The 25,739-nt window shown below is 43.5% G+C and overlaps 1 protein-coding gene across 10 annotated transcripts in view; it reads right to left on the bottom strand.

Moving 5' to 3' along the window:
* Positions 1–370: 370 nt before the first annotated feature.
* Positions 371–25,739, bottom strand: part of AKR1A1 (aldo-keto reductase family 1 member A1) — a 48,071-nt gene continuing 22,702 nt past the window's right edge. For all 10 annotated transcript variants that reach the window (XM_033916002.1, XM_033915998.1, XM_033916001.1 and 7 more), the window contains 3 exons: positions 17,155–17,227; positions 1,815–1,901; positions 371–749 (listed from right to left, as the gene is read on the bottom strand). In XM_033916002.1, coding sequence (XP_033771893.1) covers positions 684–749; positions 1,815–1,901; positions 17,155–17,227 — 226 coding nt within the window. In that variant the 3' untranslated portion in view covers positions 371–683. The remainder of the gene's footprint in view (positions 750–1,814; positions 1,902–17,154; positions 17,228–25,739) is intronic.

Raw genomic sequence — 25,739 nt, 5'->3', positions numbered from 1 at the left:
CTATACACCACCTTGAATGAACTTCAAAAGGCAGTAAATAAATCATTTTTTAATTATTTATTCATTTTATTTCTTACAACAAGTGTATAATTAATTGACATATTGAAATGTATACATCACTTGAATTTCTTATGATTTTAACCTTAATACATAAGAATTGATCTCTTCCCTCCCACCCCTTCCACATTATATCAAATCAAATATATCAAAGAAGAAATCTTAACCAAAGAACCAAAATTTACCCAAATTCAGAACTCCCCCCCCCCCCCACCCTTCATCTGCATTTATACTTGTATTGGAAAAATGGTATTCATTCATTGCAAAATTTTGTCAATGGCCCCCAAATCTCTTTAAATTTATTATAATTTCTTTTTTGTAATGCAATTGTTCTTTCCATTTTATAAACTTGATATAACGAGTTCCACCAGAAACAATAATTGAGTCTACTCCAATTCTTCCAATTTAAAAAAAATTTAATTTACCAGCTTTTTAATTATAGATTTTCAAGTGATGCCATCTGGGACCTTGAGTAATAAAAAGGGGGGATGGAGGGGATCCCTATGCTAATGGGTTACTTCCTTTTCCTCATACCACCTTACAGGCCCAAACACACAAAAGAAGCCGAGTCTGAACAAAAGGCACTTTATTCTGGGAAATGGCTGTGACACTGCTAATCCACACCATTAATACGGATCATTGAAGGGATAATATGGGTGACCGGCGTCTCTCGGTACTGATTTTCCTTGCATCTGGAACAAAACAAAAAAGTCTTTTGATAAAGCTGCATCTTTTCTGTACAGAATTCATCAGTTTTGCGTGCTGTGTACCCTTCTGTCCCACATCCTACAGGAGGTATCACAGCTAGATTGTGAGGCTGCCAGGATGGATAGGGAAAATCATTTTGAGAACCTAATAAAATTACTTTGTTTTAAATCACATAGACATAAAGAGAGCTTACACCATGCAGGAATTGTGGACTCCCAATACGTAAGAAATGTGGGAAACTGAAAAATACATGTGTTTATGGTTATGCAAACATATACAGGGATTTTGGAAAGGAGTGGTTAGATATTATCTTTGGCCCTAAACAGTATTATTTTTGCAGAATCTTCAAATTTAGGAGCTCGTGGGAAAGGTGACCTCACACCTGTCCCAAATAAGACTTTAGACAGTACTGGGAAGGGACTAAATTAGGGAGAAAAAAAGCCCTAAAATAATGCTTGCCAGAGTCAAAAGTTTGAATGAGGGGTAGACATTATTACAAATACCATTTTTGAAAACCGATAAAATATATTGCACACCATTCAAAAGGTTCAAGGAAGACAAAACTGCCAGCATGGTTTAATGGTGAGATGAAAGAAACAATTAAAGCTAAAAGAACCAAGTTTGCTTGGGCTGCTGCTGTCCAAGGAGCTTTTCCAGCAGTGGGTGGGTTCTGAATTTCTTCAGCTGCCTGAACGGTAAGTCTGGCTTCAGGGTGGGCCTTCCACTCATCTGTTCATTCAGTCAACATCATCCCTCATTAGGTGTGCCCATCGTCTTGTAAAGTTCTTCCATTGCTGCTGCAGTGTGTGTGTGTGGGGGGGGGGGGGGGGAGAACACTGGAGAGCCAGACACTTTAGCAAGCATTCTGGCTTTCATATAGTTAAATTTAGAAATCTGGAGCATCTAGACATATGGCATGTGCCTGGTTTCTATGCATTAATCCAGCTCTAACAGAGAGTATGTTTGAAGGGAGGAAGCAACATGAGGATGGGGAGCATGCGGCTCTTCACAATGGCCTTCAGCGGGATATGTGGGAGAACCGTCCTTACCGTTATCATTGGCACTATGTAGCGCCAGTTCTTATTTAGATTGCACAACTGGTTCATCTGTTCTTCTGTCAAGCGGAAGTCAAACACCTGTGAAAACCAAGAAACGACAATGACATCTGTGCACAAAGTAGCACAACCAGGCAGGAAGAGCTTTTGAGAAGGTCACAAAGGAAAACAATTGATGTATGTTTTGAAAGAGAAAAAAAAAACCACACGAGTACAATGTTATCTGGGATTCCTATTGGGAAAAGTGTGTATTTGGAGGGAGAACTAATTTAGTTTAAAAATTTATATACCGTTTAAACAGTTTACATAATGTACATACACAATATTAGAAAGAAGACAAAGTCAAAACAGCTACATAATAAAACACACCTATATTAAAATGAATATACATACAATCCTCAAGAAAGCATCATAATGTGGATAGTAAAAATCATAAAAAATTTATCAGTTTTAACTGGGGTAACTAAAAGAAAGCATCTACAAATAGCTGCATCGTTAGTCATTTTCTGAACCTACCCTTTTCACAACAGTTTCGTATCTGACCCTCCAAGGAGTTCCATAACTTAACTCCTGTGCAACAGAAAGCCCTTATACCAGTCTCAACAAGTCTTGGATTCATGAACGTCGTCAGTAAAGCTAAACTCTCAGAACGCAAATATCTTTTTGGCATATAACTGAGGATATTACTTTTAAGTAATTCTGGGATATTTCCATACAGAAATTGATGACAAATCATCACTGCTTGAGATATAGTGAAATATGATCATATTTAAACACACCCATTATCAGGCGTGTTGTTGCATTTTGTATAACTATCAGTACTTTTATAATTTTGTTCTTTTTTTCTCCCTTTTTTCTGTGCCTTCAGCAAGAGAAGAAAGGATTATTTTTAAATAACTGAGCTTACTGATGAGATCACTATATCCTTTGCAGAGTATATTAAAAAAAAAAAAAAAGGTGCCAATTTTCCAGGAACAGAGAAGCTTGGCCGAGGACATAAAAAAAAAAAAAAAAATGGACTAGAGTGAAACAGAATAGATTAGTGGTCCCTGATTGATAAAACCTTAGCTCTAATGTGCAGTGGTGTACTGACATGGCAACACAAATGCAGACCATGAAACCTCCCAAATCAAGATGGCAGAAGCTGAATTGGTGCTGAGAATTCATGTGGACGGAGAAGGGAAGAAAAAATGAACTGGACATCACTATGGTACCATGGGAGATTCATGAGTGTAAAACAGGGACAGTGGCAAGAGCGCTTGGAAATTTTGAGGAAAAAATCAAAGGGGTAACTGCTTGTCTGAAGATGGAAGGATAAGTAGGAATTCTAGTGCAGTGCTTCTCAAGCCCATCCAGGCAGTCAGATTCTCAAGAGATCCACAATGAGATAGATTTGTATATAAAGGAGATCATTCCACCTCAGTCATGGTACAAGGGGGTTGTGTGCACCTGAGAAGCTGACAGCTGTGCCACTGGTAGTTTTACCACCAGCAGGGTCTCCCAAGGTGGATAAGTTTCAGCAGAAATATCAGACTAACGATGTACCTGTCTGCCTGGGCAGCAGCAGATGGGCAGTGTTGGAGGTGGAGGACCACATCTGATGCCACAACAGCAACAACATTGAATTTGTACTGCTCAGAAGAAAGGCCCAGCAATCTGCTTCTGTATTCTGCCAAGAAAACTTGATGAGACAAAGAATCGACATGTAGTCCTGGAAAATGGTCCCCTTGGTTGAAAGGCACTTATCAAACCAACTTCTTTTTGGATTTGTAATTCATCAAGTCACTAGGACTTGAACCCAAGTCATGGCTCCTACCACACAACATATGCCAAACTCTTTCATGCATATCTTAAAACCCTGACTGGCTGTATGTGCCCCTGAGGAGGTCTGGGATTAGAGGAGGAATCTGTCTAAACTTTGTAAAGTGGCAGACTGGCTCCAGCAAAAAAACAATGTTTTAGGAGAATCGTGATCCCAGATCAAACCTGAGAATCTTTGAAGGGGGCAGAACCCAAGACAACTGGAAGACATGGACACAGAATTAATTGAAGACATAGAGAATATCACTCTACGAGGAGAAGCTGTACTGCTAGGGGACTTCAATATGCCTGATGCAGACTGGAACTCATTTTCAGCGACAACCAGTGGTAGCAGGAGGCTCTTAACCTCCATAAAGGGAGCACATCTCAAACAAATGGTAACGGAGCCCACTAGGGCCCAGGCGATCCTCGACCTGGTACTCACCAATGGGGAAAGCGTTTCAGAGGTCTCAGTAAGAGATACGCTAGCCTCCAGCGACCACAATATAGTATGGTTCAACCTTAGGAAAGGCTTCCCTAGATCAAACACGAAAACAAAGGTACTCAATTTCCGGGGCACAGACTTCGCACGCATGGGAGATTTCGTCCATCAGACGCTGCAGGACCAAGCGGAGACCGATGATGTAGAAGCTAAGTGGTTAACACTGAAATCAACCATACATGAAGCAACTAGCCGTTTCATAAAATCAGTAAATAAACGACAAAGAAACAATAAACCCCAATGGTTCACTGCGGAGATCTCGCACCTCATTAAGGAGAAGAAAAAAGCGTTTCTCTCCTACAAGCGCACGGAGAAAAGAGAGGCAAAAGTAGAATATAGGACCAGGTCTACAGCGGTCAAAATGGCAGTTAGGGAGGCAAAACTTCGAGTGGAAGAAATTCTGGCAAAAAACATTAAAAAGGGGGACAAATCCTTCTTCAGGTATATTAGTGACAGAAAAAGGAACACAAGCGGGATAGTACACCTTAGAAGACCGGACGGAAGTTACGTGGAAGCAGATTCCGATAAAGCCGAACTACTGAATGAATACTTCTGCTCAGTCTTCACCTGTGAGGCACCGGGACACGGTCCCCAGTTGAAGGCAACACAAAGCACAGAAGACCCGTTTCAGAATTTTGAGTTCACACCAGGTGAAGTTTACAGTGAACTGGCAAGACTCAAGGTGAACAAAGCCATGGGACCAGACAATTTGCACCCAAGAATGCTCAGAGAATTGAGCGATGTCCTGGCGAAACCATTGGCTGAGCTATTCAATCTCTCCCTAAGTAAGGGGAAAGTTCCCCTGGACTGGAAATTAGCTAATGTCGTTCCTCTGCATAAAAAGGGTTGCAGGGCAGAGGCTGCGAATTATAGACCGGTGAGTCTCACATCAATAGTGTGCAAACTCATGGAAACACTAATTAAAAGCAAATTGGACACGATCTTGAATGAAGGGAATCTTCGGGATCCCAGTCAGCATGGATTCACCAAGGGTAGGTCCTGCCAATCCAATCTCATCAGCTTCTTTGACTGGGTAACAAGAAAGTTGGACTTGGGAGAGTCTTTGGACGTCATGTACCTGGACTTCAGGAAAGCTTTTGACAGTGTCCCACACCGCAGGCTGCTAAGCAAGATGGAATCGATGGGGTTAGGAGAGACACTAACTGCATGGGTCAATGATTGGCTGAGTGGCAGACTTCAGAGGGTGGTGGTTAATGGTACCCTCTCTAAAACATCGGAGGTGACCAGTGGAGTGCCGCAGGGCTCGGTCCTGGGTCCACTCCTTTTCAACATATTCATAGGGGATCTGACTCAAGGGCTTCAAGGTAAAATAACACTATTCGCCGATGACGCCAAACTATGTAATATAGTAAGTGAATGCAGTTTACAGAATTATATGGCGCAGGACCTGCTTACATTGGAAAGTTGGTCCTCAACCTGGCAACTAGGCTTCAATGCTAAGAAATGTAAGGTCATGCACCTCGGAAGCGGAAATCCATGCAGGACGTACTTCTTGAACGGAGAAACTTTAACTAGGACTTCAGCAGAACGAGATTTAGGAGTAATCATCAGTGCAGACATGAAAACTGCCAATCAAGTGGAGAAGGCTTCATCTAAGGCAAGGCAGATATTGGGTTGTATCAATAGAAGTTTCGTCAGCCGAAAGCCTGAAGTCATAATGCCGTTGTACAGGGCCATGGTGAGACCTCATCTGGAGTACTGTGTGCAATTCTGGAGGCCACATTACAGTAAAGATGTGTGCAGAATTGAATCGGTTCAACGGACGGCCACCAGGATGATCTCGGGGCTCAAGGGTCTCTCGTACGAAGAGAGACTGAACAAATTGCAGCTCTACACTCTTGAGGAACGTAGGAAGAGGGGAGACATGATCGAAACATTTAAGTACCTCACGGGACGTGTCGAAGTGGAAGATGATATTTTCTTTCTCAAGGGACCCTCGGCCACAAGAGGGCACCCGCTCAAACTCAGGGGCGGAAAATTTCATGGCGACACCAGAAAGTATTTCTTCACAGAGAGAGTAGTTGATCATTGGAACAAGCTTCCAGTGCAGGTGATCGAGGCAGACAGCGTGCCAGACTTTAAGAATAAATGGGATACCCATGTGGGATCCCTACGAGGGTCAAGATAAGGAAATTGGGTCATTAGGGCATAGACAGGGGGTGGGTAAGCAGAGTGGGCAGACTTGATGGGCTGTAGCCCTTTTCTGCCGTCATCTTCTATGTTTCTATGTAACCGCCATATGTTAAGGGCTTTTGTGAAGGGCTTGTTGGACTCTCCTACAAAACTGGCTATTCCTGACTAAGTAAGAGAAAGCATATCATGAAATGCAGCCAAAGCATAGCCCAGGAAAGTGTTCCTGCTATGCCAACAGGCGGTCCACAATAGGCTCTGGAGTAATCTAAGCAAATACTTTTTTACAGAAAGGGTGGTAGATATGTGGAACAATCTCCCGGTAGAGGTGGAGATAAAGACTGTGTCTGAATTCAAGAAAGTGTGGGACTGGCACGTGGGATCTCTTAGGAAGAGGAGATGGTGGATGCTGCAGATGCTGTGGGCCACGAGATGCCAGCGCTGGCTGACTGCCTAGAGGAAGTGCCTCTCCTCCTCCCTGGTACCTCTCCTGTTGACCCCCCACCCCCGCTGGCTCAAGGCCCCATCTGCAGGGCCTCTGCACATGTGCAGATGTCAACATGATGACGATGCCACGTGTGTGCTTGATATCGCGTCAACGTCCTCTTACTTCCGGGTGCCCTCAATCCGCAGCCACTTGTATAGTATGCCACAGCTGGAAATAGGAAACAGTTTGCGAGACACTGCTCTATAGGGTCTCCTATTCTCTTAGAGAAAATATAGTATATTTTATTCACTGTAGAAATATTTTGAGAGGAAAACTTTAAGGCTTCTATCAAATATTTCTTCAATGCATCGAGAGGAGAAATCCCAGGAGATTTTGGAAAGCTAAAGAAACAAAATCTGAAATTTTCTCTCTTTCCTGACCTCAGTGCAGAGACTACATGCAAGAGAAAAGCCCAAGTAAAACACAGGATTGTACCGTTTCATGCTGGCCTTCCACCAAGATCACTTTAATAGCTAATGGGGTGAGGAAATTTCTGCCCTCCCCCAAAGGAAGAAAGGCAGCTTCTGAAGAGGCTCCGGCAATGAACAGGAAACAGGACTGATGAATGCAAACAAAGCTAATATTGGAGAGCCTTGAGTAGCAACCCACATGCGGAGAGTTCTGGCAAAGGACAGAAGAAGAAAATGGTTCAAACGCAGTGAAATGAAGAAAGCAGGCTTCCAAGAGGAGGCTTATGTGGACCAGAAGAGCTCAAGATGGACTTTGAGAGTGGCAACATGCCTGAAACAGAGAGGGCAGTGGGGGTCAAGCAAAAGAGATAAAGAAGGTGACAAGCACAGGATGAGACAAACAAGTAGTGGATATGCTCCTTGTTGCTGAGTTAGATCTGCTGCCTTAAAGAATCCATGACCTGAATTCCTCGAGTGGTCAGGAGGTGGACTGTAAATTTGAAAACAGCAGCTGAAGAGGGAGACGGATACTGGAGGCAGGAGGGTGATGGGAATGATAAAGAATATTAGGTTATGGAAATCAGGACTGGGGCAGGGGAGAAAAGAAGCCTGAGATAGAGGGGGAATGAGTACAAGAAAGAAGGTGGATGTATGTAGGGAGGAGAGGGTAGTAGAAGCATGCAATGGGTTGACAATGCGAGAGAATGCTTGGGTTGGGCTGATGGTAGGAGTGGGTAGAGAATGGGTGTTGGAGGAGGGTATAGGAAAGTGGGATGAGAAGGAACACATACTAAACAGCCAATCCAGTGCAATTTACATTCCAATTACTTAGGGCTCCTTTTATGAAGGCGCGCTAGCGTTTTTAGCATGCGCTACAATGCCACACGCGCTACACGGAAAATATGCCAGCTCTATGGAGGCGTTAGCGTGTAGTGTGCGCGCTAAAACCGCTAGCGGACCTTCATAAAAGGAGCCCTTAGACTATGCCACTCTGTTTCAAGATTTTCACACCATTTCCCTTTGAAATGGACAGGCACTAAACTGTATACATCTTTAACTCTCGAGGTATGAGTAAAATCAAATATAAATTCCTGCAAATTAATGTTGCCTCTTGACTAACCCTGACAATGTTTCCTCACTTGATCGATAATTCACCACTTCAAATTGGCAAGTGCATGCTTCCTTGCAAACTCAACAGCGGCAAGCTTTGCTTCTATTAAACATCTTTTTTCTTTTTGTCTAACATACATACGAAACCACGGAGAAGCTGTAATTTATATCATAACGATGACTTGACATTTGTGAAATGACTAAGAAATGATCCAGTAGAATTGAATGGGTCCAATGCAGTCCCTCCAATATGTGGGGAGAGGACTGACATTTCCTACATTTAAAATAACCTAATATTCATGAAAGCAGAATGTAAAATCTTTGATATTATGACCTCTTTTGGGAGCTAGTAAAGAATGTTCTTTGAAGATATCAAGATACACTGTTTATTCATTATGGAAGCCAGCAAAGACATGTTTAATTGAATATCAAAGCTGTGTGCAAATTCAACTGAAATCTCCAATTGGGAGTTATTGTGTGCAATATAATCATGCAGTTGCTGACTTGAAGTGGCAAGGTCGCAATTAAATGGGGAGACATTGGCAGGGCAGGAGGTTATTCAAGAAGCAGAGTAAGATCACTGGAGTCACATACCAAACTGGTTCAATCTTGAGTACCTCCACCGCAGGTTATTGAGCAAAATGAGTTTGATGGGATTAGGTGAAACATTAACTGCATGGGTTAAAGACTGGCTTAGAGGTAGACTTCAGAGGGTGGTGGTTAACGGTACCCTCTCCGAAGCGTCGGAGGTGATCAGTGGAGTGCCGCAAGGCTCGGTCTTGGGCCCGATCCTATTTAACATTTTTGTAAGAGACCTGGCTCAGGGGCTTCAAGGTAAAACATTATTCGCCGATGACACCAAACTATGCAACATAGTAGACAAAAGCACATTGCCCGACAGTATGACGCAGGACCTACTCTTACTGGAACATTGGTCCTCGACTTGGCAACTAAGCTTCAATGCCAAAAAGTGTAAGGTCATGCACCTTGGCAGCAGAAATCCATGCAGAACTTACACCCTAAATGGTGAGACCTTAGCTAGGACTGCAGCAGAACGAGACTTAGGAGTGATCATTAGTGAAGACATGAAAACTGCCAATCAAGTGGAGAAAGCTTCATCCAAGGCTAGACAAATGATGGGTTGTATCCGTAGAAGTTTCGTCAGCCGAAAGCCCGAAGTCATAATGCCATTGTACAGATCCATGGTGAGACCTCATCTGGAATATTGTGTACAATTCTGTAGGCCACATTACCAAAAAGATGTGCTGAGAGCTGAATTGGTTCAGCGAATGGCTTCCAGGATGGTCTCAGGACTCAAGGATCTCCCGTATGAGGAACGGCTGAGTAAATTGCAGCTATACTCACTCGAGGAACGCAGAGAGAGGGGAGACATGATTGAGATGTTCAAATATATCATGGGCCGTATCGAGGTGGAAGATGATATCATTTTTCTTAAAGGACCCACAGCCACAAGAGGACATCCGCTGAAAATCAGGGGTGGGAAATTTCATGGCGACGCCAGGAAGTATTTCTTCACCGAAAGGGTGGTTGATCATTGGAATGATCTTCCACTGCAGGTAATTGAGGCCAGCAGCATGCCAAATTTTAAGAAAAAAAATGGGCATGTGGGATCTCTTAGTGGAAAAAGTTAGGGGGGTAGGTCATTAGAGTGGGCTGACTTGATGGGCCGTGGCTCTTTTCTGCCATCATTTTCTATGTTTCTATGGTGGAAATATCTTGAAACAGACTGAAATAGTATATTTAAAGAGACAAGCTGGCACCAGACGGGAGTTTGACTGGTGGTCAGTTAATGTCCAACTGGTTGTCTCGCTGTCTGCTAGAGTAACTTTTAAATACTCTGCAGGTAAGTGAATCACTAAATACCACCTTCCCAACTCTACAATGGCCTGATTTGAACCGACTATACAAAAAATACAGCTACACCTCATGCGACTTGAACTACTGCCCATCGTATCTACTTACAAATGCCTCCCCTAAATTCAAAACCAGCCTCACGCAATGGATACAAAGCACTCTCATAGAAGGCCAATTCCCGCAAGATCTTGGGGAGATAATAATCACACCTCTACTGAAAGACCAAAAAGGCCCTATAGACACACCTACCAACTATAGACCTATCACTTCGATCCCATTATACGTCAAGCTGATTGAAGGACTGGTGGCTCAATACCTCACCAACTACCTAGCTGACCACAATATACTTCACTCATCTCAATCAGGATTTAGATCTTACCACAGCACGGAAACACTACTAGCAACACTACTGGACATAGCCCGACAATACCTCAGTAAAGGACACAGGATCCTAATCATCCAACTAGATCTTTCCGCCGCCTTCGATCTAGTTGATCATACCATACTACTCCAGATACTGGATGCAATAGGGATCTCAGGGGTGGTTTATAACTGGTTCCAAGGATTCCTTAAAACAAGAACGTACAGAGTTAAGATAAATGATACGAAATCTAACCCATGGTCAAATCCATGCGGAGTCCCGCAGGGATCTCCACTTTCACCCATTCTATTCAATCTCTACATCTCTTCCCTCGGTACCATCCTAGACAACCTAAATGTAACATCATTCAGCTACGCAGACGACATAACTATTCTCCTCCCCTTCGAATTCCAAGACCACACCACAACAGGACACCTGGAAACAATACTGGATGAAGTAGAAAAATGGATGACAAACCACAAATTAAAACTAAACTCGGACAAAACTAAATTCTTAATGCTTGAAACGGACAAAAACCCATCCATAACAGACCTGGAAATTAAAGCAATCAAATTCCCAATCCAAACCTCCCTCAAAATCCTGGGAGTGCTGATAGACAGATGCTGCTCTATGCAGACTCAAATCAATAAAACTACCCAAAAAGCATTCTTCACAATGCGCAACTTAAGAAAAATAAGGAAATACTTTGACAAAGAACACTACAGAATCATTGTACAATCCCTGGTACTAGGTCTTGTGGACTACTGCAATATCCTATATCTACCATGCCCTACAAACATGATCAAAAAACTACAGACCGTTCAGAACACAGCCCTCAGACTAATCTACTCCCTCGGAAAATTTGATCACATCACCAATGCCTACCTAGACTCACATTGGCTACCGATTCGAGCCAGAATTCAATTCAAACTATACTGTCTAATCTTCAAAGTAATCAACGGTACTGCACCTGCCTATCTAAACGATCGCCTAAACTATAACCTTCCACCCAGAACAAGAAGAACACTGACACCATTCTCATACCCACCACTCAATGGCACTCATCGTAAAAAGCTTTATGATAACCTCATAGCAACGCATGCAGCAAAACTCGAACCCTCCATTACCAGGCTATTAACCTCAACATCCGACTTCAAAGCATTCCGTAAAGAAATCAAAATGCTGCTATTCAAAAAGTATATACAAACTACCTAACCTCCCTCTCCTCTCCCCCTAGAAATCAAAACACTACTGTTCAATACCATTACAATCTTCCTAATCTCCCTCTCCTCCTCCACTTACACCGACAAGGTTCTACGCACTCCCTGACACCATACCCTCAATCGACCAATAAAAAAAAAAAAAAAAATGGAACCTAAATCATCTTCCGAAACCGATTACCTACCAACATATGGAAACAGACAATCTGCTATGTAATGTAATGTAACCAGATTTACCTTCCAATGTTATTGTGTCTATACACTCATTCTGTTATTAAGTCTATACCCTCAACCTGTATTCTCCAATGTCATGTACCCTCCTGGAAATGTTCAGTTCTCTTCCTGTGTAATCCGCTTTGAACCGCAAGGTACAAGCGGAATAGAAATCAGTAATGTAATGTAATGTAATGTAAACAAGTGGGAAAAGAGGACAATGTCTGGAAAGCTGTATATACCAATGCTCGAAGTATGGGATACAAGGTTCTGGATCCAGAGGCTGCAATGGAAGAGGCCGAGTTGGATTTAGTGGTGATCACGGAGAACCATGACTGGGATATAGTTATACATGGATATCATCTTTTCAGAAAAGGCAGGGTAGGAAGAAAAGGTGGGGGGAGTGGCATTATATGTAAAAGATCAAGCAGGATCTGAAGGGTAAAAAAGAGGAACTATGGGTCAATATGGAAAGAGGGAATGGAAAATGTATTTACATGGGTGTGATATACAGGCTTCCTTCACAGACAGAAGAAGTGGACAGAGATTTAATAGTAGACAATCAGACTATCTCTAAAAAAGGGGAAGTCTTGCTAATAGGTGATTTTAACATGCCGAATGTTGATTGGGGTATCCCTATTGCGGGGGTCTTCTAGAACACTGTTCTTCAACCGCCGGTCCGTGGACCGGTGCCAGTCCGCAGAAAATTCCTGCCGGTCCGCGGAGGGCCGGCGAGATCGACGTGGTTAAATTTCCCGTTGGTATCTCTTCCCCTTTCCCTTCCAGGGCTTAGGATCGGCTGCAGACAGCAAAAAGAAACACAGAAGCCGCAGGACTTTTCCTCTTGCCTGCATCGCTATAGGCTCTGCCGATCCTGATCCCGCCCCCCTCTGAAGTGACTTCCTGTGTTTGAGGGGCAGGATTGAGACCGGCAGAGCTTATAGCAAATAGCAATGCAGGCAAGAGAAAAGGTCCCGCAGCTTCTGTCTTCGTTTAGAGTTCTGGGCAAGGGAACTGTAAGTAAACTGTTAAGAACCAGGCTGCTTCCAATTTAGTATGAGTTATGGTGAGCCCAGCCATTGTGACATTGGAGTCAATCTGGGGCCAGCAGCAAAGGGAGGGAATAAGATATGCTGGATTCCCATGTGTTGTGGGAAGGGGATGATAGACCCGGGGGTGAGGGGGGGGATTGGTGTGACAGAAGGGAGATGGTGGATCCCCTTGGGGGAGGATAGCTATTGGAACTAGGTGGGAGTTGGAAGAATAGGGACACAAAGGCAGATACTGGACCTTGCAGGGGGCAGAGAGACATGGAAAATGCTGAACAGGAGGGTGGAGTATGAAGACAGAAGTAAGATGTTGGACATGGGTAGAGGGAGTAGGGAGACAGAGGGGATATGCTGGACATGGTAAAGGGGGAATAAGGAGACAAGGAAAAGTTGCTGAATAAGGAATGGAGGGAGTAGGGTGATGGAAGGGATCTGCTGGATTAAGAGGGGAAGGACTGGAATAGTTCAATATAAAATCATAACTGAGGCTTGTGCGGATGGGATCAGATGGTTTACGGGAACCGAGCTTGCGGAGACGGGGCGGAAATGTGGGGTTTTTTTTTATTTCAGTCTTAGTAGTTTGCCGGTTCACAAAATAATTCTTTTATTTCTGCCGATCCACAGGTATAAAAAGGTTGAAAAACACTGTTCTAGAAGTATGGAGATCCTGGATTCTCCACATGGAGAACTGTTTCAGCAGTTGGTAATGGAACCCCCACGTGATGAGATCATACTGGAGTTAGTGCTTACAAACAGGGGGTGATTATCTGGCATCCAGTGATCACTGCATGGTACGCTTAATATTAAGATGGCTCTAGAGAGGGCTCATCCAAAAGCAAAGGGACTTTAAAAAAAGCTAACTTTGTTCAGATTATGTCAAGGAATTGTCTGGCTGGGAACATCTGGAAGAAGCTTGGGCAAAACTGAAAGGAGCTATTGATGAGATGCCAAGGGCTTAAACAGAAGCAGCATTTTTTTAGGCGTTTGGGATCCTTACTTAAATTCCCTTTCACACAGATTGCGTACCAGACCTTGAATAGACTATAATTGCATCCACTATTGACTTGGTTATTTCTCTTCCATCCATCTATACCTTGGGTGGGGATTTGGGTGGTCTGGGATTAGAGCTTTAAGAGATGGTTGTTGTAGGGGGTTGCAATGACACTGCATCCTTGGATTTCTTTGTTACTCCTAGCAATAGGATTGATATCCTATTTGGTTTTCTAGCATTGTTTTGCCAACTTGTAGACCTGACATTGTTTTCTTGGTTTTTTTCACTTCTTGCCTTGCTTTTATAATTATCAAAGTACAGTTTTCAATAAAAATTGTTGAAACGTAAAGAGTCTAAAATCCATCTGTGCTAACTTTACCTATCCTAACAGCCCTAGAGCATAGAAATCATCATCTTACATTAAAGGCGCAGTGGCAGCCCTGAGCCTCTATAGAAACAAATGAGAAGGGGGAAAATTGTCACCACAGAGAATTTTAATCAGCAAGTGATTAACCCTTAAGTGTAGCGTAGTGGTTAGAGCTAGAGCTTCAGCATCCTGAGGTTGTGGGCTCAAACCCTGGGCAAATCACTTAATCCTCCACTGCCCCGAGTACATTAGATTGTGAACTCACCGGGACAGGTAGGGAAAATGCTTGAAGTACCTGTATGTAAACCGCTTCGAGTGTGGTTGTGAAAACTACAAAAAAGTCCTTTTCCACTTTACTGAGAAGCAAGCAAAATACACCAAATATTATTTAGGGCCTTTAGATACTGCCCTGCAAGAGCTACTTTTCCTCAAGTATTTGCTTTCTTTTGCCATTTAAGGGCACTCCCTTAGCAACTTCAAATAACTACACAACTCACCATAACGAGAGGAACTAGCCAATCTTTTGCACCGAGTGCTCCGTGTATGATTCTCCTAGATGGCGAGGTGTTGTGTGTGTGCGCTCAAGGGCTGATGCAGAAAGCTACCGCAAGCAGAAGCACACGGTGAATGAGTGCACATGATGCAGAAATTGTTTTAGTGCAATACATTTCTCAAAGTGGGTGGCCTCTGTAGTCTTCATTTTATATGCTATTAGCTAATTTGCAGCAATGCAGATGCTTCTTACCTATGTACAGATGTCTACCACATGAAAAATTTACAGCCAGATCAGAGGTGGCGTAGAAAGGTTAGGGGGAGCCTCCCGAGGCAAGATTTTTCTGCATCAGCTCAGCATCCCTGGTGTCTATCAGCACCACCTCCACCTGTCTTTAAAAAATGCCCATTTGGATTTTTCCAAGTTCATCTTAATAATGGCTTGTGGACTTTTCATTTAGGAAATTAGCCAAACCTTTTTTAAACCCTGCTAAGCTAACTGTTTCCACCATATTCTCAGGTAACAAATACCAGAGTGTGATTGTGTTTCTTTGTTAAATGATAGCGTTTCTATTTTAATATGGTGTTCTTTTTCTGAATGTACAGTCAGACCTTGGTTTGCGAGCATAATTCGTTCCAGAAGCGTACTTGTAATCCAAAGCACTCTTATATCAAGGCAAATTTCCCCATAGGAAATAATGGAAACTCAGATGATTCGTTCCACAACCCCAAAACTTTAATACAAAATACTATACGTATTTGTATTGCAAGACTTTGCTTGTTTAGAACAGTCACTATACTCTTGCAGCATCAGAGAGAGCAGAACTATCAGCTCAGTTGTGATGTGTGTATGCTGTATGTACTTGTATTGCAAGACATTGCTTGTATATCAAGTTAAAATTTAATCAAATGTTTTGCTTGTCTTGCAAAACACAAACCAAGTTACTTGCAATCCAATATTTTACTGTATTTGATTTTTATTGTGTACACTGCTTGCCAGTAAAGGCGATACATAAAGTTTAAATAAATAAACAAACAGTCAGTCTCCTAGACTTGCAAGCTCCTCTTGCAAATTTAATTACTTCACTAGCCTGCGGGAGGGAGTAGGGAGGAGACATGTTCTTTTCAGCAAGGGCTGGGTTACATTGTTAGTTCGCTCAGGCATTTTTCAGACAAGACCCAAACCTGAACTTCAGGTTAGTGTCGGTTGGCTTCTAATGGATTTACACAGATGGATTATTTATTGGAAGAAAATCAAACAAATATTGGCCAGTAGACTGCTGCTGGAAGTTCCAGAAGCCATTTTGAAGGAGGAGTCGGCCATGTGAAGGAGCAAGTGAGGATCATTCCTGTGCCCATTACCCACCAATGACAAAGTGGGCTCAGAAAGGATAAGCTGCTAGGGGGAGGAGTGGGTTTGCAAAGGGGGGGTTAATGAGGGAGGCACAAAACAGAACAAAAAAACTCACTTTTATACTGCAAAACCATGCAGTTCTATGCGGTTCACAAAAGAGTAAGAATTTACAAGGTGAATGCAATAAAAAGACAATTCAATGATTCAAATCCTTGTCCTATAAGGCAGAAGGTGCTGATAAAATCTTTTAAATTTGCAACCCTTGGCAGATAGAAAAGTGAATCATTGAAAACAAGTGGCCAATTGCAGATTTAGTTTCAGCCAGGCATAAGAACATAAGATTTGCTGTACTGGGACAGAGTGAAGGTCCATCAAGCCCAGTATCCTGTTTCCAACAGCGGCCAACCCAGGTCCCAAGTAGCAAAACAGATTTGATGCTGCTTCTCCTAGGAATAAGAAGTGGATTTCCCCAATTCATCTCAATAATGGCCTATGGACCCCCCTTTTAGGAAATTAGCCAAACTTTTTTTAAACTACAGTAATGCAGCATTCACTATAGAAGATGGAGTATCAGAAAGCAATTCTGGATGCCCAGTGCATATAGCTTTGAATGTAAGTACCAAGATCTTAACCTGAACCCTAGAAACTATAGGCAACTAGTGACTTTCCTTAAGTAAAGGGGAACATGGTCAAATGCTTGGAACGACAAGCAACCTAAGTCAGCTTGTAGTCAATTAAGTATTTGTAGGGTAGACTATGTTACAGTCAATGCAACCTAATAGTAAGGCATGAATGAGGGCAAGATCAGTCCTACAAATGGCTTCTTGGCCTTCGCTCTGACCCAGCACAACTCCCCTACTGTTGATCTCAATGTTATCAATGAAGGCAACAGTGTGATTAAAGGACAGAGCCCCCTCCCCCCCTCCCGAGAGCAGAAGTGGCAATTGCTCACCTGCAGGTTTTCCAGAATACGAGTTGGTGTTACACTCTTAGGAATGGTGACGACTCCACGCTGCACCTGCCACCTGCAAAAGTAGAAAATGGTACAGAAAAAAAATACTACAAGAAACTGAGCCGACTTGAATGCCCCCCCAATCAGGCTACAGTGCAAGAGGTCGTAGGTCAGGGAAGGTGGTCATGATGTGATGCTTAGGCCTGAGGGAGGGGGGAAGAGAGGACAATTTCTACCACTACTATACTGTAGAAAAACGACACAGCATGGAAAGGGGAGGCTGCAGGTCACTTGCATACGTCTCACAACTGTGTCTCCTACAGATACCTCAAGACGCTGCAACTTACCAAGATTGTCCCATGCTGCATTCCTTCAACCAGCAGGCTAGGAAGCACACACTGTGGGATCAGCTCAACAAATTCCAGTTCCAAGCAGCCTTCGGATCAGTTCTTTTGTTGCTTCCTCTTCCTGATATGTCCCACTCTCCCTTTCTGATCATGCTTAACTAGCTATTTTTTATCTAGTGCATTAAAAAGGAACAGATCAAACCCCCAGCAACTTCCCCACTACTCTCTCATCTCTTTTTCTCAACCCTGTCAGAATCTGCTCGTGTTACAATACCAGTCTCTCTTCTGCTTCGGACACTAGTTGCACTTCTCCTCAGTCCCGTATGGCATACCAAGCCTCCAGAGTTAATTTTATATGCTCCTGTGCCCCACTCTCCCAAACTCCTGCCACCCTCACATATTTCATATTCATGCTTCCATCCTTCCAGCTGTCACTTGCAAGAATCTCCCCCATTATATCCTCCTTCAAGGTATTTTAGTCCAGTCTTTGCAGCGATAGTCCACAGCTGAGGGCCCCTTAATTCCTATCCCCCTCAGCTGCTCTTCATGAGAACAGCCCCATCATTCACTTCTCTGGTCTCTCACACCACCACCAGGCCCTCTGCCAGTCATTAACCCTGGATACCTTCCTGGTCACTCCTAAGGTCTAACAGGCTTACTGAGAATTAGGTCAGTGACCAACATTCCTCCCCTTGAGGATCACTTGACTCCCAAAGAAGCTTCTTTGCTTTTCCCAGTTGTCTGCTCTGGACCTTTCCTTTTCAGCACCACTGTTTCCTTAGGGTGAGTGGACAGCTCCCAGAAGCTCTTGCAGGGTGTTATGCAGATTACCTCCTTCTTTCTACTGCTCAGGCTCTCTCCACTGGTCAGTGACAGGAACTCCACCCTATCACACTATGTTTTATTTATTTAATTTTCTAGCCCATCTTCCAAAAAAGCCCAGAATGGGTTATAAGTTTACATACATAATAAAAGTTAGTGATAAGATAGTTGGAGTAAGATCTTTAAATAAGAATAAGACAAACATATTTTGAGTAGCAATAAAATAGCTGGTAAAGGGTTTTAAATGAAGATAAGGCAATTTTAACAATATGGGTACATTCTTCATACAGTAACAAGACAATTTCTATACAAAGTATGAAATATCAAGTATATGCATTAGGACTTATTACAATACCAAGACGATTGGTACGGCACTTTTAAAAATATGGACACAGACACTACATTTCTACACCGCCTAAACCTAGGCAGCTTAAAAAAAAAAAACAAAAAAAACAAACCATACACAATATAAAGACAATATATCCTACAACTAAAACAATATGAGCAAAGACACTTACCTACACAGACTAGGGGACACTCGAAGTTGAAGGGAAATACTTTTAAAACCAATAGGAGGAAAATTTTTTTCACTCAGAGAACAGTTAAGCTCTGGAACGCGTTTCCAGAGGTTGTGGTAAAACCAGCTACGCTATCTGTTCTTAAGAAAGGTTTGGACAAGTTCCTGGAGGAAAAGTCCATAGTCTGTTATTGAGAAAGACATGGGGGAAGCCACTGCTTGCCCTAGATTGGTAGCATAGAATGTCACTACTCCTTGGGTTTTGGCCAGGTACTAGGGACCTGGATTGGCTACTGTGAGAACGGGCTACTGGGCTTGATGGACCCAGTAAGGCTAGTCTTATGTTCTTATGTAGGACAAATTCTGCTCGCAGTATGAAATCTAGCATATGAGTTGGGATTAATTGCAGCAGCATAACAGTAGGAGAGTTTTGACAATTCTTTATAAATCAATCATTGGGATGGATCCCGGGATAGCATATACTGTACGAGATTTAGTCAAGTTGGGTTAGGGTTTGGAGTTATCATTGTGGGCGGTAATTAAGTGAAAAGGTGAGTTCTTACCACTTTCCTGATGTTTGATAACTCTGCAAATGATCTGATAGTTGGTGGGATTTCATTCCATAATCTTGGTAAGAGGTGAGAATAAGCGCATTTGTGGGGGGTTTTGCTGATGGAGTAGATAGTCTTCTCTCACCTTGTGATTGCAGAGGTCGGTTGACCATGTAGAATAGGCCAACAATGGTTGGCTTTCTCGACTCATCACACAGGGCCTGATTTTAGAGCAGGATACCTAAGCGATCCTCTTACACACTAAGTAGGACTCCCACTGAACAACCAACTCCTCAATGCTCCTCACTTCCTGTGAGGCATTTCACTTTCTAAGTGCACTGTAACCTAGTTACATTTTTAGACATTTTTAAATATCCCTCACTTTGCGAGAAACGTATTATAGGGTGACCTTATGTGCCTATTATACTCGTACACAGTTGTATTTCAGTGGAGGTCTACCTACACCATTGTGTCATAAATGTGGGACGGGGGGAGACACACTTTGGGACATGCCTTTTGGTCCTGCCCCATTATCTAGCGCTTCTGAAGGCATATAATCTCTTACATATCAGGGTTAATAATGACAGCCTTGCACAGTACTCCGGCCCACTTTGTCTTAGATTTGCCAGAGGCTTTTGGCCATTTGCCTAGGGGGCATCGGGCTCTGTGTAGGAAGATGAGCTTACTGGCCCGGAAATGTATTCTTCAGTGCTGGACAGTCCCTGACCCTCCGGCGTTTTGGCATTGGCGGAACCAGTTGCATCAGTTGGCCATCTGGGAGGCGCAAGATGCCAGAGGGGCTAGGAAGCGAAAGATGTTCTTAAATATCTGGGAGCCATATCTGCAATCTTTGCATTCCAAGGGTGGCAGTGCGGTTTTAAGATGGGTGTCCTAATCTGGGTGCTCAGTTTGTAGGGCTGGGAGAGCAATGGTGAGTACTGGTGGGGCGGGGTGGAGAGTACCCCTGGAGGGAGAGGGTGGGAGGAGGGGGTAGGCGAGGGGAGGTGGGGGGGTTTGAATGGTTTTGGCACTTAGTTATGGATTGATTTGTGGGGTTCGGTGGAGGGGGGAGGTGGTGTGGCATCTTCGGGGCTCATCAGAGTCCAGGGCCTCGGAGTGCCTTTCCACCCCCCACTGTCTCGCTTGCCCTATGTAGATTACGGTGGGGGGGAGTTTGGTTGTCATTACTCTTTTTCTGTAACTGACTTATATTATTGTAAACAATGCATCCTTGTCAGTATTGTGCACCCTTGAGGTGCTCTGCTGTTGTATTTGCTGTTGCTTGCATAAAAAAAAAAAAAATTGTTTGAACCTAAATATCCCTCACTTCCCACTGAAACTGATCGTCTCATCTCCCTTCTCAACAGCCCGTTCACCTCTGTTGCCTTAACACTCTAGATCAGTGGTCTCAAACTCGTGGCCCGGGGACCACATGCGGCCCGCCAGGTACTATTTTGAGGCCCCTCAGTATGTTTATCATAATTACAAAAGTAAAATGAAACAGTTTCTTGATCATATGTCTCTTTAGCTATAAATTGCAATATTATCATTAAGACTTAGCTAAAAGGAAAGATTTATAAACTATAAAGAGTTTTACCTCATGCAAAATTGTCATTTCTTTAAAAAGACATTAACTATTTTTTTCTGAGGCCCTCCAAGTACCTAAAAATCCAAAATGTGGCCCTGCAAAGGGTTTGAGTTTGAGACCACTGCTTTAGATATACTTTAATCTGGATTCAGCCATCTCCATTCCAACGTGACAGCCCTCACCAAAGTCTCCACTGATAAGAACATAAGAAGTTGCCTCCGCTGAGGCAGACCAGAGGTCCATCTCGCCCAGCGGTCCACTCCCGTGGCGGCCCCTCAGGGACCACTGCCCTGAGCAGTGGTCCCTGACTATTTCTATAACCTACCTCTACTTCTATCTGTATCCCTCAATCCCTTTATCCTCTAGGAACCTTTGTCCAAACCTTCTTTGAAGCCCTGTAACGTGCTCCTGCCTATCACAGCCTCCGGAAGTTCCATGCATCCACCACCCTCTGGGTGAAGAAGAACCTCCTAGCGTTTGTTCTAAACCTTTCCCCTTTCAATTTCTCCGAGTGCTTCCTTGTACTTGTGGTTCCCCATAATTTGAAAAATCTGTCCCTGTCCACTTTTTCTATGCCCTTCAGGATTTTGAAGGTTTCTATCATGTCTCCTCTAAGTCTCCGCTTCTCCAGGGAAAACAGCCCCAGCTTTTTCAGTCTGTCAGTATATGAGAGGTTCTCCATACCCTTTATCAGCTTAGTTGGTCTTCTCTGGACTCCCTCAAGTACTGCCATGTCCTTCTTGAGGTACGGCGACCAGTACTGGACACAGTACTCCAGATGCAGGCGCACCATTGCACGATACAGTGGCAGGATGACTTCCTTCGTCCTGGTCATGATACCCTTCTTAATGATACCCAACATTTTGTTTGCTTTCCTTGAGGCTGTGGCGCATTGTGTCTCTTTCAAGGTTACTTACCCCTAGCAGTGATCCCCCCTGCTAGGGGTAAGTAATCTTGAAAGAGACCTGGGAGTGATGTTCTCAGCACACATCCAAAACACCTCCTTCAGCTACAGTTTGAGTAACCTAGGTATAGAACTGTTCAGCTATGCTGACGATATTACAATTGTCAAACCTTCTACAGTTCTATCTCCTATCTCTCATAAAACTGAGTCTGTGTTGCAATTGATGAACTCTCGGATGCAGGATTTCAAACTCAAGCTTAACCCTGTTAAAACAAAGTTTTTTGTTGTGTCACCACATAAGATTATTCACAAGCCATCGATTAGTATAAATTCTACCTTGTATACAATTCAACCAACAATTAAAATATTGGGAGTTATTTTGGACCAGCATCTGACTATGAAAAAACAAATAGATGCCGTGGTATGTAAGGGTTATTACACATTGAAGGGGCATATATTCCTTGTATAAAACAGGTTGTATGTGCCAAGAAATCACAAGGCCATTTTCTCTTTGTGTTCTGAGCTCTGTGTTTTACATCTTGTGCTTTAGAGATAAGAAACATTGCTAGACCTTAGATGGAAACTTCCCACTAAAACCCCCCCTTATGTTTGCTACCTCTTTCTAATGTATCCTGTTACCAAATATGGTCTTTCCTACAGTCATATGCTGAAAAAAACTAACCCATGTATAATGCTATATAAATGAATGAAGGACTCATAATAAACGGACATCCCCTGGAACATGACATGGTCTGTTCTTTCTAGGGAGGTGCCCCCAGATGCATCTGTACCAGAGATAACAGAGTATGTGTGTGAGGCAGTATTGGGACCAGAACTGTTTCACACGCTATGGAAACTGCGTACCATAAAACCTTTTTTGAGTTTTCTGCTTTTAAATTTCTGGTACAATCTTTATTATTGAGTCTTTTGGATTATTCTAATATTGTGTATTTAGCAATTCCCAAGAAAGACATGGTTCGACTCATATTGATTCAGAATACAGCACTTAGAATGATCTACGGTCTTAAAAAATATGATCATGTGACTCCATTTTATTGTGAATTGCATTGGCTGCCAATAGAGGCTCGTGTTTTGTTTAAGTTGGGTTGCTTTTGCTATAAGGTCATGTATGGTACCACTCTGTTTTATATGGTTAATACAGTGGAACCTTGGTTTACGAGCATAATTCGTTCCAGAAGCATGCTCGTAAACCAATTTACTCGTATATCAAAACGAGTTTCCTCATAGAAAGTAAGGGAAACTTGTTTGATACATTTCCCCCCCCCCCAAAGCCACCAGCGCTGCTCCACCTTACCCATCACCCCCAAGGTCACCGTCGCTGCTCCACCCCCCCCCCCCCCCATGATCCGGCATCCCTCCGTTCGCGTCACACACACACCCCCTCCGCGATCTGGCATCCTCAACTCACCCACCCACCCACCCAAACACCATTTCTTACCCCAGTCTGGCACAGGCACAAGCACCAACACCAGTGCCCGAAGATCCTCTCTCTTGCTTGTGCTGGACCTTGAGCATCTGCGCATGCTCAAGGCCCAGCCCAAGCAAGAGGGAGGATCTTTGGGCACCGGCATGTTCTGTGCATTGGTGCTGGTGCCAGATCGGGGTAAGAGATTGTGTTTGGGTGGGTGGGTGAGTGGGGGATGCCAGATTGCAGCGGGAGTGGGGGGCTCGCAAATCACTCAGTTTGTGAGGCACGATTTGTGGGAATGTTTTGCTCGTCTTTGACTGTAGATTCTCTCTAGCATCGTATCAAAATAGTTGAATGTCTCATGCCCTAGTCATCCTTCCGTCAATAAAGGAATGTAAAAGTAAGAAATTTCTGGACCATACTTTAGCATTCCTAGCAGCTTCACACAACAGAGAATTTCAATTGTTATTACTTGGAGCTTGTTCTTATAAATATTTCAGAACTCAACTGAAAACCTATCTCTTTTCAAAATACTTGGTCAAATAATTTCTTTCTTTTGTAAACCGTGTAGAACTCATGGTTATGCGGTTAAGAAGTATGATGTTATGTTATACCATTTCTTTCTTTATAACAGCAGCAAAATCCATCTTGCTTCTGCTTCTTTGTGGCAAATCAGGTCAAATGGCCCCTGCGCCACACAAACACACGGAGGGCAGTTCCAGACAGGGGCTGATCTGGAGCACATTATAACATGGAAAAAAGGCATCTGGGTAGCAGCCTGGATATGTGCAAGTAATTTTGGTGCAACCACTTGTGCCTAGATTGCAAACAATCAATCATGTGTAAATTCTAGCAATCAATGTGCAAACGATGCCCCATCCGTGCTCCACCCATGAATTATAAATAGTGCATTGTTTACAGCAGGGGTGCCCAACGCGTCGATCGCGATCGACCAGTAGCTCAGGAAGGCAACTCGAGTCGATCGCACTCGTGTTGCCGTCCTGATCTACGATTTCAGCCCCTAGCGAACTTATGCTCCGGGCTCTAACGTGTGCGTGCAGGCTTCTCTTCTCTTCCCTCCGAAACCGGAAGTTATGCCCGGGGAGGGGGAGGGGGGGAGAAGGGAAGCCTGCACGCACATGTTGAGAGCCCTGAAGCAAGCGTTCGCTACGGGCTAAGGCGGGAGACATGTTAGTGAAGCATTTCCTCTTCTTGCTGCCGGGTCCTGCCTACTTTCTGTTTCCGCGAAGGCAGGACCCGGCAGCATTTCCCCCAACAGTTCCTCGCGATGCTGGTCGGCCGAAGCAGGGAGAGGTTGGGGCGGCGTCGGCTTTTGGGCGTGTTATTGGCGTCGGCTTTCGGGCCTGTTATTGGTGGCGGTTTGGGTCCTGGTCCCCGATGGCAGTTTGGGTCCCCGATGGCAGTGGCAGTGTCTTGGGGGAGGGCAGGGAGAAAGAAAGAAAGAAAAAGGGCAGGCAGGGAGACAGAAGGAAAGAAGAGAAACAGAAAAAAAGGAAAGGGAGGCAGAGAGAAAGAAAGGGCAGGGGAGAGGAAGGAAAAGTTGGGGGAGGGAATGAGGTGTGGAGGAGAGGAAGCATACAGGCTGAAAGAAGGGAAGAAAGACTGGATGCACAGTCAGAAGAAGAAAGTGCAACCAGAGACTCATGAAATCACCAGACAAGGTAGGAAAAATGATTTTATTTTAAATTTAGTGATCGAAATGTGTCTCAATTTATATCTGCTGTCTATATTTTACACTAAGGTCCCCTTTTACTAAACCGCAATAGAGTTTTTTAGCGCAGGGAGCCTATGAGTGTCGAGAGCAGCGCTGGGCATTCAGCGCAGCTCCCTGCGCTCTAAAAACTGCTATCGTGGTTTAGTAAAAAGGGAGGGGGGTATATTTGTCTATTTTTGTATGGTTGTTACTGAGGTGATAGTGCATAGAGTCATCTGCTTTGACCTCTTTGAAAAACCCTGGAATAGGAATGATAATTAACATTTTCTATGCGTACAGTGTGCGTTGTGTTTTTTTAAAATTTTATTGTTGGTAGATCATTTTGACTTGGTCATTTTAAAAGTAGCTCGCAAGCCCAAAAAGTGTGGGCACCCCTGGTTTACAGGATGTAGGTGTGATACCAGTTTGGTTTTATAATTAGTTATTTATATATATTGCCTTTTAATTATCTAAGTGGATACCACTTAGAAGTCCATTGCTAAATACTGCTGCCCATATGATCACAGGAGTAGTCTAGAATGAAGAGTTTATACTGGTTACCAATTCAATTGAGAAATGAATACAACATTTAGACAATTGTTCGCCAAGTGATTTATGGGGAAGACTCCTTTGTACCTAGGACAGCCTTCTAAACTGGGACATACGCAGGTGAGGCTGGACTCATTTAGAGCACTGGTCTTTGATCTGGGGGC

This window comes from Geotrypetes seraphini, chromosome 12 (assembly GCF_902459505.1).
Source record: "Geotrypetes seraphini chromosome 12, aGeoSer1.1, whole genome shotgun sequence".
NCBI classification, from domain to species: Eukaryota; Metazoa; Chordata; class Amphibia; order Gymnophiona; family Dermophiidae; genus Geotrypetes; species Geotrypetes seraphini.
This window is presented reverse-complemented; position numbering and strand designations above follow the sequence as displayed.